Below are 18,955 nucleotides of genomic sequence, written 5' to 3'. Positions count from 1 at the left end.
AATTAGTGTTCAGGCTCTGTGTTAACTGCTATGAGAATACACAAAGGGTTTATAATACATAATTTTTACCTTGAAATAGCTCCTAACTTAAAAGGAGTGTAGTGGGTTGACTTATGTCCCCCCAAAACTCATTGAAGCTTGAATTGTGTCCCCCAAGTTTCATGTATTGGAAACTTAGCCCGCACTGTGACTGTTAAGAGGTTGGGAAATCCTATTATGGTGATTGAAAGGTGTGGCCTTGAAGAGGTGATTGGATTGTAGGACCATGCAGTAGTGAATGGATTAAAAACGGTGGTCAGGGGCATGGTTCTGAGGGCTTTAAAAGGAGAGGAGAGTCTGTCTTTCTCTCTACTCTCTCTGCTCTGCTGTTTTCACAATGTGATACCCTGCCATCACTGTCATCACCACCAAGACCTTCGCCAGCTGTGTTCCCTGGACTTTGGACATCCTAGCCTCAGAAAGTGTAAGCAATAAATAAATTTTGTTTTCTTTATAAATCACCCAGTTTTACATATTTTGCTATAAGCAACAGAAACGGACTAATACAAGGAGGGATAGAAGATACTATAATATGTAGCATGGGGGAAGGCACTATAGTTGGAGTTAAGTTCTCCCACTAGCCAGCAGTTTGACATTAGGTAAATTCTTCCACTTCTCAGTTCCTTTATTTATCCATCTGTAATACTGAGGGGTTTGACTAGACTCTCTTAAGGCTTTGCTTCTTAAATCTGGTGTGCTATTAATGGTATAATGGTTAAATTATTTTTTCCCTCAGTTTCTATCCCTGGAGAATCTTATTCAGTAGTTCTGGGGTGAGGTCCAGAAATTCCCTAGATTACTGAATCATGGCTGGGTTTAGTAAGTACTGGTCTAGGTCTTTCTAGCTTTGACATCTTATAATTCTAATTGTAGGACAAGGCAGCCTGTGAAAGTGCAGTAGGAGTCAGGCAAATGAAGGTGTTGTATTCATTCTGAGGCAGAGAAAATGTTTTCTTGCTTAGGTGATGAGGGCAGGGCTTAATGAAAAAGGTGGTGCTGAAGTGGACTTTGAAGAATGGGTGGAGATATGGGCAGGTGCATGATTGCATGATTAGTATTTAGTCCAACTTAGTTGGGGACCTGAATATATGCAAGGGAGGAGGAGGAAAACAATGACTTTTTTTGATGCAATGGACCATAGTTCTAGTCTTGTTTAATCCATTTTACCTGTCATACTTGGTTGTCCTTTTAGAGATAAGAGATTCTGTTATTGCAGCTTGATTCTTATTTGGTGAAAGTAAAACATATGGTGACAGGCACCATGGGTCTGCTTTGGGAAATAATTGGACACATTCTTCCTCAAACCTATTGATGCTGTGCCCTTTGAGATCCACTTTAACCACCCCATTGGTTTTCTGGTTAGACATAAAGAATATCAGGACCCACTATGTTATCTAAAATAATAGTTTTGCTGTAAGAATGATTATTATTAAACCAAAGTTGGCTTTTTTGTTTAGATGAAACCATATAAAGGCAACATTCTGAGTAAATTATATAGCATCCACTTGATGAAATAATAAGCCTAAGTTTAGGGGATGAAACTAATGATCTAATGCAATATTTAGAATGGATATACAGTATGTAGTTATTACCCTAAAAGTCACATCCTGCATTCTTTTAATTTGTGGAAAATTTGTCATTAATTGCCCAGGAAACCTCTGATTTTTCATACATAATCACGTCATAGCTATTGACTTTCTCCCCCTTCTCCCGCCTTAAAATACATCCTTGTAAATAGATTACTTTCAGATTTGTAATGTTCCCTTTAAACATTGAGTTGCTAAGTTTAGCCCTGTTGCTCTCTCCTTTTAAATAGAATTCTCTTTTTCCCCAACTTTGCCTTTGAGTAGTTACTGACAAATCACACTTTTTTTTAAAAATGATAACTCACTTAAAACCTTATTTAACCCATCTGCCCAGTGAGAGCCGGCTAATTCTCAAATGCCTTTTGTTTTCATTAATTTCCACTGTAGGGAGGAAATGGATATGGTATTCTATTTAGAAACAGTTTGAGAGATGAATTCTGATTCTTTGTTCAAACTCACTCTATATGGGGCAGGGTCAGACACACAGAAGTCAAAAATTGAAAAGAAAGAATAAGGTAGTGGGTAAGAAATGAAGCAGCCAGGTTGATATCCATCCTAGAATTCAGCTGTTGCCTGTCCTTGGCCACTGTCTCAGATCAATTTGGGATGTATTTACAGGTTAACCTGTGATCAGCCAGCCAGCCCCTACCTCAGTTCTTGCTGATGTTGGTCTGTTGACCATCAAGCATCAAGCCTCTTGTGATTAATTGCTTGCGAAGAATTGCATTATTAATTTGAGTTATTGACCTCCAGTAGCATGAGGGTCCCTTAGAGAGTTACTTTCATGAAGATTTATTTGAAAGTAAAAAATAAAACAAAAAGAATCACAGCACAGCTATATCAAAGAAGGGCCCCTCTTATAGAAGAGACCTTAGACTTGAGAAAATTTCCCCAATTTCAGGAAAAGTCATCATGGGAAAATGACTACTATTGTATCCCTGTGTCTTTTTATTTAAGAGGAATAATAGAGTCAGAAATATAGATCTTGGAAGCAAATTTAAGAACATTGACTCTCTTGCAAATTGTGTTGTGCTTGTGTGGCCTGGGGTGGTGTTGCAGACCTGTCTTTGCCTCATCCAGAGCACTTGGGATACTATCTGCTTATATGTTAGGATTTCATGTATTACTTGATACAAGAGTTCTGATTTTTTAAAAATGTTTGAAGACCATTGGCTTAGCTCACGTCCAAGACTTTGTAGAGAATATATCTGAAGGTCAAAGAAGTTAAATTTTATATCTACAGTCATGCAACTATTTAGAGGTTTATAGAAATTAGAAGCCATCTAGTTTTCAACTGTGCATGCCTGGACTTCCCCTCCAGAGCATTTTTACTACAAAATGTTGATTTGATTTTCTATTTTGAAAGACACTGAAGTGATCTGTGAAATGGTGATTAGCAATAGGCAGCCCCAGGCAGCCCTGGAATGCTCCATGGTTCAAATGCCCAAGACCATATGGAGGTCCAGAAGTGGATGACTCAAAGTTTATTAGTTTGCCACCTGGGCAGTACAGCCGAACCAGCTGCCACAAGGCAGTTCCAATTTTGATAGAGCAGTAAATGAACATAAAAGTGAGTACAAATCCCAAGAATAAAGTAAAGGAGAACAGCTGCTGTAGCAAAGAGTATTCATCCAGGCTGAGTCCTATTGACATCCCTTGTAGGAGACATGGCTGCCTTGCCAGGTAGAGGACAGTAAAAGGTTGTGGCATCAAGTGCTGAAAAATCACCCCTTGACTTGTTTCAGGAGCCAATCTCAATTTGGGGTTCATTTGAATTGCTGGCTTGGTAGGTTCCCAGTTACATCTGATGATCTGGAAAGGGAAAGGCAAGCCCATGCTATATCACGATTGTGTCATGAGTACCGAAAAAATTTTTTTTCTGGAAATTATGGAAAGTCATTTGGTCACCTCCTTTCTGTAGTTCCAGGCCCTGGCGGCATAAGTATTCATTAGAACATAAGATCCTTGTGGCAGATCACCAGGAATCAAATCATTATTCTCATGTTATCCTCATATGGAGATGAACTATGGTAGGTTTTTCAGCATCTGTCCATGAAATACTTCAAGAGTCAGAAGTTGACCCTACAGTTTTAGATGACGCCTTTAATAGATCTGTGAGTTTCAAAAACTGAAATGAGTGTAATAATGAGGGTATGGAGCTAAGACTAACTTGGGAGAGGTGCAGTAATTTTTGTTTAAATGAGGATGATTCACTTAATGAATAAAACGTCAATCTTGATCCTCTGTCAGAATGCTTTGGGCAGCAAGTAACAGAAATCCTGACTAAACTGACTTAAACAAAATAGAGGTTTATTATCGTTACTTTTTTATGTATTGAGAAGTTTAGAGGAATGTGGCTTCTGATTTCGGTTCACCTGCTCAGGCTTTTTTTGTGTCATCTTGATGGGAAGTAGAAGGATACAGGTGGGAAGGAGAAAGGAATGTACTAGTTGCTGATGTATTATGGCTTTGCTATGGCTTTGATGCTTAAGTCTGGACCAAGGTTTAATCTGCTGGATAAACTTCTCCTTGAAGATGATATTTTCAGGAGCTGAATGTTTATGTATGTTTATGTATTTATTTCTCAACTGACCATTACTAGTCTCATGCAGTGATGGAATACTGCTCTTCATTTGTATGATGAGAGTACAGATGCCTGTATATTTTCTAAACTGTTTGGGCAGTGTTTTTCTTCTGCAATGACATGAAGTAAAATCACTACTGTATTATAACATTCTGTTTATGAGTAAAGATAAAATAGCTGTTTTTTTTTTCTTCTTTTTCTGGTAGGTGGCGTGTTTGACCCAGGTTGCTGTTAATTATCTTAATGCCCAAAAGGAAGCAAAACGTTGGGGCACAGCTCATGGCAGTATTGTTCCTTACCAGGTAAGAATACAACAATCTAGGGTTTGGCTACTATAACCTGCAGTTATGTATGGCATGAGTTTGGGAAATAATTTTTTTAAAGAAAAAATACCTCCAGAGTATTCTGTAATGTGTCAATGTCTGGCTATGACAAGGTTCTGTTGTTCACTTTAAATTCTGTGTTTTGCATATTTCTTCATCAGAAGACGATTAGTAACAGGACACTTAAATGGATCAAAGGAACACGCTGAAAGTTTTGGGCTCACATGATGGTTTGCCTTTTTTTCACCCGGAAGAGGCACTGACTATAGCCGTTTTATAAAACATGATTTGTTAAACATATCTGTTGTAAAACAAATGTTATCTACCCTATCTGACAATAATATTTTCATATGGTTGGAGGAAAATAAAATCCACTAAAATAAAATGATATACCTTCATTTTTGGAGCAAAGCAGATTGTTCAGGAGCTGATGTTCTTTATTGAGTGTCTAAATTTGTCCTGAGAAATTCTTGACTCTGGCTAGTGTAAATGAATATGTGAAGAAACTGAGATCTTTTCAAAAATAAAAATAAAAATAAAAACTCTACCACTTCTTCCAAACTCCTAATCTTTGCTTAGCCCAGTTACATCGTACCTCATTGTATTCATTAATGTATTTGTCATGTCTTCTGTACTTTGTTGTAAGCTTAAGAGTAGAGGTGTCTTTTTCATCATTGAATCTCTTCTCACAAGTGATAGGCGCATATACTAGGTCCCACATAAATATCTGTTGGATGAAGGAGTGAATTTTGGTGTAGTCATCCCAACGCTAGTGCTCCTGACAGAAAAAATAAAAATCAGCATTTTTCATTAGACAGCAAATCCATCAATGCTGCAAATCATCCTTTTAGTTTAAAGAAATTATTTCCTTTGGAAAAACTAGTTCCTTTTCCATTTTTTAAAACCGCAATTTTAGGAAAACAGTGACCTAGTGTGAACCTAGGACCCTTCTCTGTCTGTTTCTGTTTGTGGTCCCTTTATACCTGAGGCATTACAGTGATTTTACTGTAGAGCTGCTGCTCTTCAGCACATTGAGTTAATGTTTTGGTGACATTGCAGTTGTGGATGTGTTTTCTTTAGTGTCTTTCATCTTTTCTCCACCAGTACTCTTATGGCCACTGTTAGTGACCTTATGCTTCCCTGCTACCAAGACCTTTGTGGCTGACCCTAGACTTCTGGCCAGACCTATCTCCTTTCACAAAAGTCATTGTATTTTTGAACCAGTTAGAGATCGTTGGATTCAGCGTTCTTACTTTTCAGATAAGAAATTTGACACCTAAATTTGGTAGAGGGACTCTAACTCTAGTCTCCGGTCTCCTGTTGAATATTCTTTCAGACTCTGCTGCCTTTGACAGGAAAATGCTGTGATTTCAGTTCCCTTCAACTCTACCTCCACACCCTCTCCATCAGACTTATTCTTGGCTCAGGAGTCTCATCACTAATTTATACTCATCATTATAATGGAAATCCCTCTCAATGGTATTTTATCAGAGGACGATGTTGGAATCTGTGTGAATTCATCTGAAATAATAAAAGTCCCACCTTCTGTCTTTGATGTATATGGAGAAATCATTTCTGAGTTGGAGGGCTTCAGTGTAATTACAAATCACGACACCTAGTTCACTATGTTCAAGCATAAAGTTTATAGTTTATTTTTTTTCTTATTTTTAAAATTGAATGTCATTTTTAAAAGCTTTATGTAGACCTTAGCTATCCCTTTTGGGCATCTGAACCTAGAGTTCTGGCATCCTCGGTATGCTCTCTGTTATTTCACTGGGAGGCAAATGTTTGGCTTTTATTTTGGAAGATAAGAGATATGGAAGTCTCTCTCTCTCTCTCTCTCTCTCTCTCTCTCTCTCTCTCTCTGTGTGTGTGTGTGTGTGTGCGTGTGTGTGTGTGTGTGTGTCTATTCTTCAAAGATAGAGATGTTACTGGTTGAACTGACGCAGTCACATAAAGTGGGTACTGTACTTATTTGATCTTGGCTGATTGCAGCTTTATTATCTGTAAGAAATAAGAGATCTAGTAGGGGCCCAGAATTAATTTGCTTTCTCTTGGAAGAGAACTGTTTCAGCACTGTGATTAAGGAATAAATGCAAATTTAGCCTGACTGAAACTCACATACCAAGATGGGTCCTAGATATGCTTAGAGACTCTGGTCTGTTTTCAATTTTAAAAATGGATTTGGGGAGTATTTTTATGGGTGAATGCCAGGATAATTATAATTCAGTTTTCTATAATAATTGCAGCTTTACATCTAATTTGAGTTGTCTGAGTTTCGAGCTGAGTGCCTATCATGGAAGACCCTCATGGTCTCAGGAGTTAGTTACGATGACCACTTCACTCTCCTCAATTCTTGTTGAACCCTATCTGGAAGGTTATAGACTTTGAATGCATGGAACATAAAATGCTGAAAAGTAGTGGTTCTTTAAATTTGTGTGTTGTTTTATGAACCTGCAGTTCTTAACTTTTCAGATTGATTATTTATTTGTGTTCTTTTTCTCCCTATTCTTTCACTGCCAACTTTTTAAGAATGAGTAAGTTAAACAAAAGTAGACAACTGAGATAATCACCATTCTACTTGTTGAACCTATTGGTGGATGCTTTTCCTAGAATTCAGATTTTTAAAAAGAATTTTTGAATTTCAGTGCTTTTTGTTTCCCATTAACATTGGGCCTTGCCCCAGAGAAACATCTAGCCTAAAGGATTAATAATTATGTAATGTTCATGTTAATATTTTTAATGCATTCATGTTTTCCAGCCCTTTAAACAGTTATAAAGACAGGTGGGTTTTAGAGACGGGAGAGGATTGAGCAGAGAAAGCAGATAGCTGATCCTCTAAAAGATGACTGCTTCACAGCTTCTCCCCCTCAGATCTTCTCCATATCTCCTCACCCTTAGCTAAAGACTTTGCCTCTTATTTCACTAAAAATTGATGCAATCGAAGAGAACTACTTCATCTTTTCCCTGCTGCACCTCACAAACCCCTGCGTGTGCACCCACACTGTATTCCCTCCTGTCACATGGATGCATTGTCTCTTTCCTCATTCTGCTTACATAAGGGCATTACTCCTGCACTTTGTCTCCTCTGTCACCTGCACTGTCCCTTAGTGGATAAGCACAGGATCACATATTTTGCCTTAAAAACGTGCCCACCTTCCTTGGACCCCCAGGCCATCCCAGTTCTCTATGCTCTTATATTACAAAACTCTGCCAAAGCGTTTTGGGTGGTGTGTGCTAGAGGGAAGCACCGCACTAACTACTCTACAATGCCATTTGTGCCTCACTGGCAAAGAGTTTTTTTCAGCACCATGAGACCCCAGGAGTTTGGGTGGTGAGGAATAGCTAGGGGAAGTTGACTGTCTGAGCAATAGGAATACTCATCTTAGGCTCTTTCTTGAGCCTTTAAAATGGCCTGATAGTTCACATGGTGATTTCTTCTAAACTGTTCTTCTGAAGGAGCTTCTAATTCAAGAGGTGCAGGAAAACAATTACTTAGATGATAAAATAAAATAATGTCTTCCTTGCTTCAGTTTGGGCTTATTCAATGAAGAAGTAGAGCAGGAAGCTGTGCTATGTTATTTCTGGTAGGGATATTATACTGTATATTTAATTTGGCACAAGCAGAGACTCAGACAGGCAGTAAATTCCAAGTTTGAAGAGATGCAGCACTTTGCTATCATGCCTTAAAGGATGTCAAAGTGCTGTCAAATCATGGGAGATTAGGTAACAATGGGAAACTTTATATTTTTTTTATCCCAAGTTAAGGATTTTTTAAAAAGTCAAGATGTAAACGATATAACCTGTCCCTTGTGTGACCTTTTTTTTTTTTTAACCATAGTCACACTAAGTCACTCATTAATGTTCGAAGGTACAATTTAAACAAGCATATGATTGTATCACATATTTAATTTAATTGATGCATTGGTAATAACAGTAATAATAATCATGCTGGCTACCACTGGACACACGCTATGTAACCGGGCTACAGTTTTTCTTTTCTCATTTTATATTGATGAAAGGGAGACTTAGAGGCATTAACCAGCTTTTTTCTATGTCCTAGTCTGGATCAGAACTATGGTTTTAAGATTTCAAAACTTGTTTCCTTTCCCACTCTATCCCAAACTAGTAGTTCTTTTCATGTGCCTCATATATCTTAGATACATGTCTTTTTGTTTCTTTGGCAGATAGTAGAATTCTTCTAATCTTTTTCCCTCATCTCTTTAACATATGATCTATTTATTACATTCTAGAGGTTACCAAACCTAATAATTGGTCCTGCTATCGAAGTATATTTGAGTTCTGAGGCATGGGGCAAGTGTAGGTTTCACTCTACCATGGTCTCAACTCACTGCTTTCAAATGACTTTTTTTTTGGTGGCTGGCCAGTACAGGGATCTGAGCCCTTGACTTTGGTGTTTCCAACACTGCTCTCTAACCAACTAAGCTAACTGGCCAGCTTAGTTGATAAATCAATTAAACAATTTCATTAAAATTTTTAATTTTAATAAAAAATTGGGCCCCCTATGGAGGAGGCACTCTTTTAGTTCTGAAAGCTTCCAGATGAGGAAAACTTGGGCCCTTGATTTCAAGGAACTCAGAGGCAATATAGAAGGCACAGTTGGTAGAACTCGAACTTTGGAATCAGACAAACCTGGAGGAATTAAATAAGATAGTGTGTGCTAAATGTTTTCTGCAGTACCTGACTCTAGAAAACATTCAATAAAAGGTGGCTCCTATTATTATTGCTGTAGTTGAGTTAATAATTATAACTTTGTAAATAATAGTTTCTATGAAAGTATGAAATAGTCTCTGTAAAAACTATCCATGGAAGCTAGGGGGCAGAATTCATAAAGACAAGTGAGCTGAATTTCTTCATTAATTTTAATTTCTTTTTTTTTTTTTTTATTAAAGAAGTAAAGTGGGACAAATTGCTCTGGTATTTTTCTGTTTTAAAACACTCTTCTCAGATCTTTTTCAGAAACTGTAGTGTTGAGTCATTGCCCAAATGTAGCATTAGTGAAAGAAGAGAATTTGAGGAGAGTTTGAGAGTTTGAAAGAGGCGAGTTTGAGGAGAATCATGTATAGCAATACCATTCATTTGTTAAAGGAAATAGGGATTCTAGTTTACTGGATTGTCCACTTAGTTGAGACTTAGTATAAATTCATACTTAAAATGAAACATGACAAAAATGATTTTCAGAAGTAATCTCCAAGATGGGAACTTATCTCTATAAAAGATGTATACCAACCGACTGCAAATTAGCATAGCCACTATGGAAAACAGTATGGAGGTTTCTCAAACAACTACAGATAGAAATACCATATGACCGAGCAATCCCACTTCTGAGCTTATACCCAAAGGAATGGAAATCATCATGTCGAAGGGATACCTGCACTCCCGTGTTCAGTGCGGCTCTATTTATGATAGCCAAGATATGGAACCAACCTAAATGTACATTGATGGATGACTGGATAAGGAAAATGTGGTATATATATATACACAGTGGAATACTACTCAGCCATAAAAATGAATGAAACTCTGCCATTCGAAGCAACATGGATGAACCCGGAGAAGAGTATGTTAAGGGAAATAAGCCAGGCACAGAAAGAGAAATCCTGCATGTCTTCATAAGTGGGAGCTAAGAAAGGAAGAAAGAAAGAGAAAAAGAGAGAGAGAGGGAGAGACAGAGAAGAACCACAATAAAACATTGAAAGAAAGAACCACAATAAAATGTTTAAAGAAAGAAAGAAAAAGAAAAAAAGACCACAATAAAATGTTGAACGTTCAGAAGGAGAGAACAGACCTATAGTTACTAGAAGTGGGAAAGGAAGAAGAGGAAGGGACTTAGGGAGTAATTGGGTAAGAGAAGAATTATTATTATTTGTAATGATGAATATGCTATTAATATTGATTTGGTTATCATGTGCTGTACACAAATACTGATAGTCAAATCTGCTCCATAAATATGTATAATCAATTATGTTTTAGTTCAGAAAATAAATTTTAAAAACCCTATGAATTTGAGCAAAAGGCTTCTGTGTTAAACAAATTAATAAACCAAATCATTGAAAATTTAAAAAAAGATACATACCACCCTTTTGAGAGCAAAAAATTGTGGAGATTTCTCCCTCAGCATTAAAAAGTGAGAAAAGTACAGAATATTTTATACAACTGTTCTTATAACTTTAAAATTGCAATGAACATTGATAATGTTTATCTATCCAAAAAAACCTTGGAGTTTCATTGGGAACAAAAGAGCAGGTGATAGCAAATATATTCAATTACATTTCAGAGTTTTCTGCAGACTTTTGGATTAATTACCACTGACAAGTTAGAATATTCAAGATTTTTTGTGTGTATGTGAATTGTCTGAATTTCCCCATCCCCTATTGTTCTAAAGGTTTTGGCCAGGTAGCTTTTGAATATTTGCCTTAAAGCTTGTGTATGCCTTGATCCTTAAGAATTTGGGATTCTCGTTAAAACAAAACAAAAACTTTTGTTTGAAGATTCTGGTTACTTTAAAACTAATTGACCATGAATTTGCCATAATAGCTGCCTAATAGCTGCCTAATAGCTGCCACCCTCTGGGTTTCTCCTTAGGAAAGGTTTTGGCTTTCTTTGATTTGAAACAAAATTCCTAAATTTAAGATAAATTAGATAATGTGATATTCAAGGAGGAATATGCTGTGCAAAGAATAAATATATCTATAACTGTTTAAAAGCTATCGTGATTTTAAAAATCAGAATTGCCTACAATCGATAAATATAGTCTTTTAAATGCATTTCAGTGAGGGGTAAAATAGAAGGAGGCAAAGGAAATACAATGTATCTTAAGTAATAAATCTGGAATTCGTTTAGGATCTAATCAGCTTTTTTTGCTTTCTCAATATATAGGCAGAATTGATGGGATTGTGTGTTTTCTATGTCTATCAAATTTGGCTAAAATTATCCAAAAGAATCAAAGGCTATTTTGAATATTCAGTTAAATAAGAATGTTAACAGTCATTACTTCTAGTAGTATTACATTAATAATTATAATCATCAGTCATCATCAGTCATTTATGAATGATTATTATGTGCCAGTTACTAAATACTTTACATATATTAGTTCAGTCCTCACAACAACCCTTGAAATAGATATTGCTATTATCCCCACTTTCAGATGAGGAAACTGAGGCATAGAGTTTAGGTAACTTGTGCAAGGTCACAAGTAAGTGGTATAACTGGTATTTTAAAACAAAAACAAAAACAAAAACTAGTTTTTCTAGCTGAGGCAGGGGGACTTGAGCCCACTATACTATATAGGCAGATGATACATTGCTGCATGTTTAGTTTTGTTTTCTGTCTTCATCCCACTTTTGAGGAAGGATTATGTGACATTTTCCTCTACATAATTTCCCCTTTAGGACTGCCAAGAGCAATGGAAGAGGTATAAACAATTCTGTTGTTTACTCATCACAGGGATTCTTAGTTATGACTTAAAAGCAAATTTCCTTCAGGAAATCAGGTTGTACATCTTCTGAATAAATCCCTTGATTGCATATGCTAAAATTGTATTAGAATCATAATTGTCAAGTTATAGTGGAACAGCTCTATCTAGCTCCATCTATTTAATGAGAACAATACTGTCCTTGAGCAATATAGGAGTTTGGGATGGTTTTTATCTACTTTGAGATTCATAGTTTCTGGTTTTCAAATTGTATTTCTGTGAAGTTGGTAGGCTGGGGCAGTTGGGAAGAAGTGCTGGGAGCATGAGCAAGAATATTCAGGGGTAAGGGTGGGGACAATTTGGGGCAGATCTCCAAGCATTGCAACCCCATTTTAACCACAACAGTTTCACCTTTGTTGTTGTTTGTTTGTTTGTTCAAAATAGGGGGTCCACTGCTTAAACATGATTATTTGTCCTGGATCAATTGACTTGTTCTGAGGAGTCTACTGGACTAAAAAGTGGGTTTTGTGCATGCTCATGTGCATATGTTTTGAAGAAGAGACTGATTTCCCTCCATATTGGAAATCAGTGTTGTGGCTCCTAGAACTGTGGACCTAGAACCAAAGAAGGGGTTCTGTTCTCGGTGAGATGGAGGTCTTGATGGGAGGAGTTTGTATGAGGCCTGGCAGAGGAGCTCACACAGTATTTTATACCTAATCTCCACAGAGGAGCTCACATGTTATTTTATACCTAAGAGCCTAGCCTGGTGGCTCTGTGTGGAGGTTGAGGATATTTGGCTCAAATAAATCACGCAGGACTTCATTCTGGAAATGGTTGGATTTGGCTATAGTTACACATCCTGTTCTGTTCTTAGGGGTGTCCAGGGCAAATCTTGCTGAAATTTCGAGTAAGTGTGCTTAGCACTAATACAACACCCTGATGGATTCCTCTTCAGGTGTAGATTACCTGGGAGAAAGAGAACTGAGTTCTGATATGGTACAAATTGCTATCATAATATAAATCAGTATTGGGCAAATAAAGTAATAACAATGAAAGAAAACGCATAAGATTTTTTTTTTTTTTTTAAAAAGATGACTGGTAAGGGGATCTTAACCCTTGACTTGGTGTTGTCAGCACCACACTCACCCAGTGAGCAAACCGGCCATCCCTATATGGGATCCGAACCTGTGGCCTTGGTGTTATCAGCACCGCAATCTCCCGAGTGAGCCACAGGCCAGCCCCGAAAACCCATAAGATGTTAAGTGATGAAGTGAATCTGTATTGGAGACTTGAATAAATTGTGTCCACATATGAATATGGCTATGAAGTATGCTTTTTTCCTTCTTAGATGTGTGTCTGTCATTTAGTAAAAGGAGTACTGCTTCCAGGACTCTGCTCAGAGAAGACGGCAAGTGTGCATGCTGAATGGGACTAGTGAAATAGGAACATATGTGTATTTGCTTTTTTACAAAAATTGCATTACTAATTCATTTGACCTATTTTTAAACTGAAAATTATTCTCAAGTGTCCCCTGACTCCTCTTCTGAGGGTAAAAACAGGTGTGAAATGCTCTAGGTCCTGGCCAGTCCGAGTGGTCCATATAACAGCAGCATCAACATCACCTGACGGTTTCTTGGAAATAATAGATTCTATTTTATTCTACTGAACCAGAATGCACATTTTTACAAGATCTTCAGCTGATTTGTTTTCGTGTTAGACTTGAGGAGTCCTGCTCTAATGCACATTTGAAACCCTTTCTGTCATTCTATGGAGCGTCCACTAGATGTCACTCTTGTAACCCGGTAATGGGACAGTAGTTTTCAATGCGGACTTGCAAGAATCCCTGAACATAATCTCCCCATCCCTTAGAACTACTGATGTACACGTTGACTGTTTAATGTAAAACTACCTTTCACTGTGATTCAAAGTCCTGCAGAGAGATTCCTGGAAACGATTTTCATTTTGTTGAATTAGCACTCTTGCCTTCTGACTTTCCCTTCTTTAAGCCCCTTGTAGCATGGGTTAGTCTGTCATTACGTAACCTTAATACAGAATATCCTGCAGATGCTGTGACTGGCTCACTGAGAGAACAGCATCCTGCGCTGTTGAGCACAGCAACAAAGAATAAATGTACCGGTTTGATCTCTGTAGATGTTACTGAGAGCTGAAAGGAAGCAAGGCTGTATCCTGAAATTAGCATCCACCTCTACTACGACATGATTGCTGGAGGAAGTGCTGACCTTTCTGAGTTTTGTGGATGTCTCAGGGGTGGTTTCATAAGAATATTGGGTCTTCTTAGAAAGAAATGTCCCAAGGGTAAACTTGTAGGGAGTTAGTTTCAGCCATGAAGATGAATATGAGTACATTTACAGGTACAGTAAGTAATATCTCAAGGGAGATGATATACTTTCAGAGATGTATGAGGCCCCTAAGAAAGGTCTTATCAACAACTGGTTAGGTCTGTATATTAAGAAAGAAGGGTGCAAATGTTAAGGACTATGCTGTAGAAGATCCAAGTTTTTGCTGTATGCCCAGCTTGAGAAAAGTTAGTTCTTGAAATAAATCAACCTTTTGCAAATCTCTCCTCCCTCTGAGTCTGATGTGGTTTTTCATCTATTTCAGTTAACAAGGGTAGCAAACAAGTCATAAAGTAGCAGGTTTGTGTGTATGTGTGCTTGCATGTGTTTTGTGAGTGTGTATATTTCCTCTTCTGGATGTGGAGAGAGGCATTTAATTTAAAATACCACTAAATGAATGAAAAATGTTTAGTTTGAGTGATTTCAGCCAAGAAAATATTCTTATTGATGTGAAATATCGCTTTAGGTTAATTATCATTATCTTTTGTTCAAAATAATTAAGGTAACCATGTAACCATACTATTTACTTCTAAACATTGAGTCCTTTTTCTAACATCATTTATTATGATGTGATTTCTGATGACCAGGAGCAGACCAGGAGCAGAAATGATATTAAAGCATTTTAATGAAAATCAATTTTATTTTTTAAATCAGTACCTAAATTATGGTAAACAAGTCTAAAATGCTCATTCCTGTTCCTACTCATGTCTAAACTTTTATTTCTGCAGTGATAGGAGTTTTACAGGACCATCTCCTTTACTGTTGTATTTCCTTCCCTCCTTTCTTTTTAATTGTAGCTGCTGAGACTCCAGAAGTTGTCAAAGATAGCATTGTTTTTAAATGTATTGTTTAATAGCATAGGCTTTGGCATCAGACCTTGGGCACATTGCTTCATTTCACTGAGCCTTAGATTCTTCATTTATAAAATATGGATCATATACTACCTGCCTTGGTTGTGGTGACAATTCAGAAAGACAGTGCATGTGACAAAGTATGTGGCATAGAGGCTGGCACATAGTGAATGTTTAGGGTATGGTAGCTGTTGCTGCCATTACTGTACCTGTCCTGGAGACACCAGCTATGTTGCTGTTATCCCCATCTCTCAGCTGTTATAACCCAGTTCACCAACTGTGGCTGGAGCCCTCTTTCTATTGTTTGTCTCTACTAGAGGGGTACTGCAAATCATGGAGGAGTCTTCCTTTCCTTTGCCTGGCAGATGTGTGCAGGATGAGCAGGTGGGTCAATGGGAGCAAATTGGTAGGGCAGTAGAGTGAGAGGGAGCCTGTTGATCCTAGAACAGAAGCAGGGAGAGAAGTTCTCCTTACAGCCCACATTGAAATTCTCAATGAAAATTTCCTTCAGTGTCATAAGTAGTGATCAATCTCAATACAATTATTAGCACTGCTAGTATTGTTAGTATAGCCATATCACAAGCTAGCTCATGATCTTAATCACCAATTTAAACATTATTTCTAAAGAGAAACTCTGAGATGCAAACTGCCAACTCCAATTGAATTTTTGCCAGATAAGTTCCAGATTCCTTGCCCTTTATTATCTTTACTGCTTTGGAATGACCTTTTTTTGGTTCAAAAATGACCTCTAGGCTTTGAATAGCTGTGACTCACACACCGTGGGGGTCACTGGAACATTACCTCGTTAGCAGCAGGCTTGGAAAGCTCCTGCAAGGAAGCCTGAAGAGATCTTTTCATCCTGAAAACAGCCCAGTAAAAGTGTTTGCACTTCCATCAAAAGCAGTCCTGTGGTTTCATTTGATAAGATCCTGTTGATGAGGTGTAACGGAGAGTCTGATATAGCATCAGCTGTGCTAATGTGCTGTCTCAAATGGAAGAGCATAGAAAGTGTTGAAAAAATAGGAGCATTATGTATCTTGAAAATAAGATACTTTTTGCTAAACCTTTGAAATTTGCATTGGATTTTTTTGGTTTTGGCATAGTTAATTTTAATATATATTTTTGATCATTGCTTAAAGTGCATCTCAAAAAACCTTTAAAGGGGTGTGGATTGTTGTTTTTTCCCTAACATGTCCTTCTTGTTTCCATTGTAGGAGTCAAATAAGTGAAGTTCAGTTCTAGTTCAAAGAAACTGGGGGATAGGGAACAAAACTTATAATGGTGTTACTGTGTAGATTGCAAAAGAATCTGAGGTTTGTTCAGCAAATATAATGGTGCATTGAGGTGTTGTGTTAATGTGGAGGGCCAGAAAATGAGCTTTGTGTGTCGTGAATCTGTTAAGTGGCAGTTTAGGGTTTAACCTAAAAATTGGGAGAAACTTGATTAATGCAGAGGAAGCATGGGACCCAATTTGATACAGACCTTTCTAGGCTTATGGTGGTGGGCTGGAGGGAAGAGTGAAAGGAGAAGGGGACTCAGTGGTATGTTGAATGAAGATGTTGTGTTGGGATAGCCAGATAATCAACTCATGTAGATAGAAAATTGGCAGTTTTGTAGAAAGGTGAAGCCCCAGGTTTTATATGTTTATGTTTATTGGCTATATAAACTCCACAGCATTAAAAAAAAAAAAGAATGGATAGAATGATTTCTTTTTCAGCGTATTAATTATTTTTTTACCTTCCATGATGTTGTGGAGCAGTTGGAGGGAAGGGGGTGAGGGGAAAGGAGCAGAAAGTAGGGTGGGGGAAGGAGGGAGGAGAGGTGTGGTTGAGGCCTGTGGCAGCCCCCTCATTCCTGCAGGGTAGACTAGGGGGCTTCCAGTGGTGGCTTGGTCATTGCTGGGCTGGGTACAGATGTCAGGGGTGTGTGGCTGAAGCCCTTGCCCCCCACCACCCCAGCTCGGGGGCCTGGGGCACTTCGTGTGGTGGCTTGGTAGTCTTCACTGGGCTGGCTGTGGGTGTCAGGGGCGGGGCTGAGCCCCGCAGACCCCCACCCTAGGGACTGGTTGTGAGTGTTGGGCACATGGCTGAGGCCCCCAACCCTGCCCCCTCCCTGGCTTGGTAGCCCAGGGGTCTTCCAGTCCTTCTAGGCTTTATAGGTGTTCTTTGGTGATGTGAGACCTTTACTAGTTAATATCAAACTTTTTCTCTGGTCTGTGAGTATTTTGTTTTTTCTTTTAGTTCTGTATTGGATTATTTGCTGTTCCCACCACTTAAACTCTGCACTGGAACTAATTTGTTCTCCTTTGTTTAATTCTAAAGTGGGGGAACTTCCTGTGGGGATCAGTACTGGAGCTCTGTGGTTGAGCTAAATGTTGCTTTGCTGCTGATTCCTTGGGGAAGGCTTTTTGTGCAGCTCATGTTTTAATGGTTGACCTTATAGGTACTTCTGGGTCTTGTGAGATCCGGTACACCTGGGTTGTATAGAAAGTCTGGTCTGGGCCGAGCCCGTGGCGCACTCGGGAGAGTGCAGCACTGGGAGCGCGACGACGCTCCCGCTGCGGGTTCGGATCCTATATAGGAATGGCCGGTGCACTCACTGGCTGAGTGCCGGTCACGAAAAAGACAAAAAAAAAAAAAAAAAAAGAAAGTCTGGTCTGGGCCTGAGTCTTTTCAGCAAGCTGCACCCCATGCAATTCTATATTCCTGACCAGTCTTCACTGAGTGGTCCTATGCTGATTGGAGGGCAGATCAGCTCTCTATGCTGTACCCTGATGTTCCCCCAGTGGGCCCATCTCCCCTACCACCTATACTCCAAACACTTTCCATGGGACAGGCTGTGTACTGGTCCCTTGCAATGACTCACTGGCCTGAGTGGCTCCTTTTTTTCCAGTTGTTGTGGGTCTACGGGAACCCTGTTAATGGTCTAGCTGGCCTGAGGGCCACCAAGGCCCTCTTCTCCCCTGCAGCCTCCAAGCAACTTCACCTGAAGGGCACATCTGCAGCTCTGCGGGCTCCTGCTCAGTGCACTCACCAGCTCCAGCCTTGAAGTGGCTGGGGCTCAAAACAGTTGGAGCAGTTCTTTCTGTCTCTCATCGTGGCTTCTCCCACCTTCATGCACTCCACAGATCTCTCCTCCTCTTTGCCTGAGCTCTAGTGGCCCCAGCTTGGCTGTCATTGCTTTTTAATAGTTGTAAATTGGTTGATTTGTGGGAGAGAGTGACGCTGGGGACCGTCTATTCTGTCATCTTGTATGGAAGCCTGGATAGAATGATTGGTAGCAAGTAAGGATTCTAATTCCATTCTTCTTTCATAGGCTTGGTAGAAGAAGAAAACTGGTAGACTAATGAAAACTGATACTGCTGGGTTAGGAAATCTGTAGGAATATCAGGGATGGATAAAATTCTAGGATTTTTTTATATGCAGAATAAACAATAGGTACATTAAAAGCAGTAAACAAAAATGTATAAAATAATGCTGGGCAAATAAATTCTCTGTAGATGAGAAATTCATGCTCAGTAATAAGAATATGTTTAGTAACACTATAGACCAGTGGCTCTTAAATTTTTTTTGAGGGGGACCTATAAATCCTTTGAGAAACTGATGAAAGCTTTGGAGTCCTTTCTTAGAAAAGTAGACATACATGCATGATTTTGTCTATGATTTCTCGAGCTTCTCAGAGTTTCTGGAACCCATCCATGGACCTTAGGTTCAGATTCCCCACCAAAGACCAACGAATAGGGTAAGGATAATGAAATTATATTGAGAACACTGGAAAATTAGA

General features: G+C 38.6%; 1 protein-coding gene across 1 annotated transcript in view; it reads left to right on the top strand.

Annotated features, from left to right (window-relative positions):
* Positions 1-18,955, top strand: part of SUGCT (succinyl-CoA:glutarate-CoA transferase) — a 723,725-nt gene that overhangs the window by 164,356 nt on the left and 540,414 nt on the right. The window contains exon 9 of the mRNA XM_063115110.1: positions 4,416-4,511. Within this exon, the coding sequence (XP_062971180.1) occupies positions 4,416-4,511 (96 nt within the window). The remainder of the gene's footprint in view (positions 1-4,415; positions 4,512-18,955) is intronic.

This window comes from Cynocephalus volans, chromosome 11 (genome assembly GCF_027409185.1).
Source record: "Cynocephalus volans isolate mCynVol1 chromosome 11, mCynVol1.pri, whole genome shotgun sequence".
Lineage (NCBI taxonomy): Eukaryota > Metazoa > Chordata > Mammalia > Dermoptera > Cynocephalidae > Cynocephalus > Cynocephalus volans.
The sequence above is the reverse complement of the archived record's forward strand: the minus strand, read 5'-3'. Positions and strand labels throughout refer to the sequence as shown.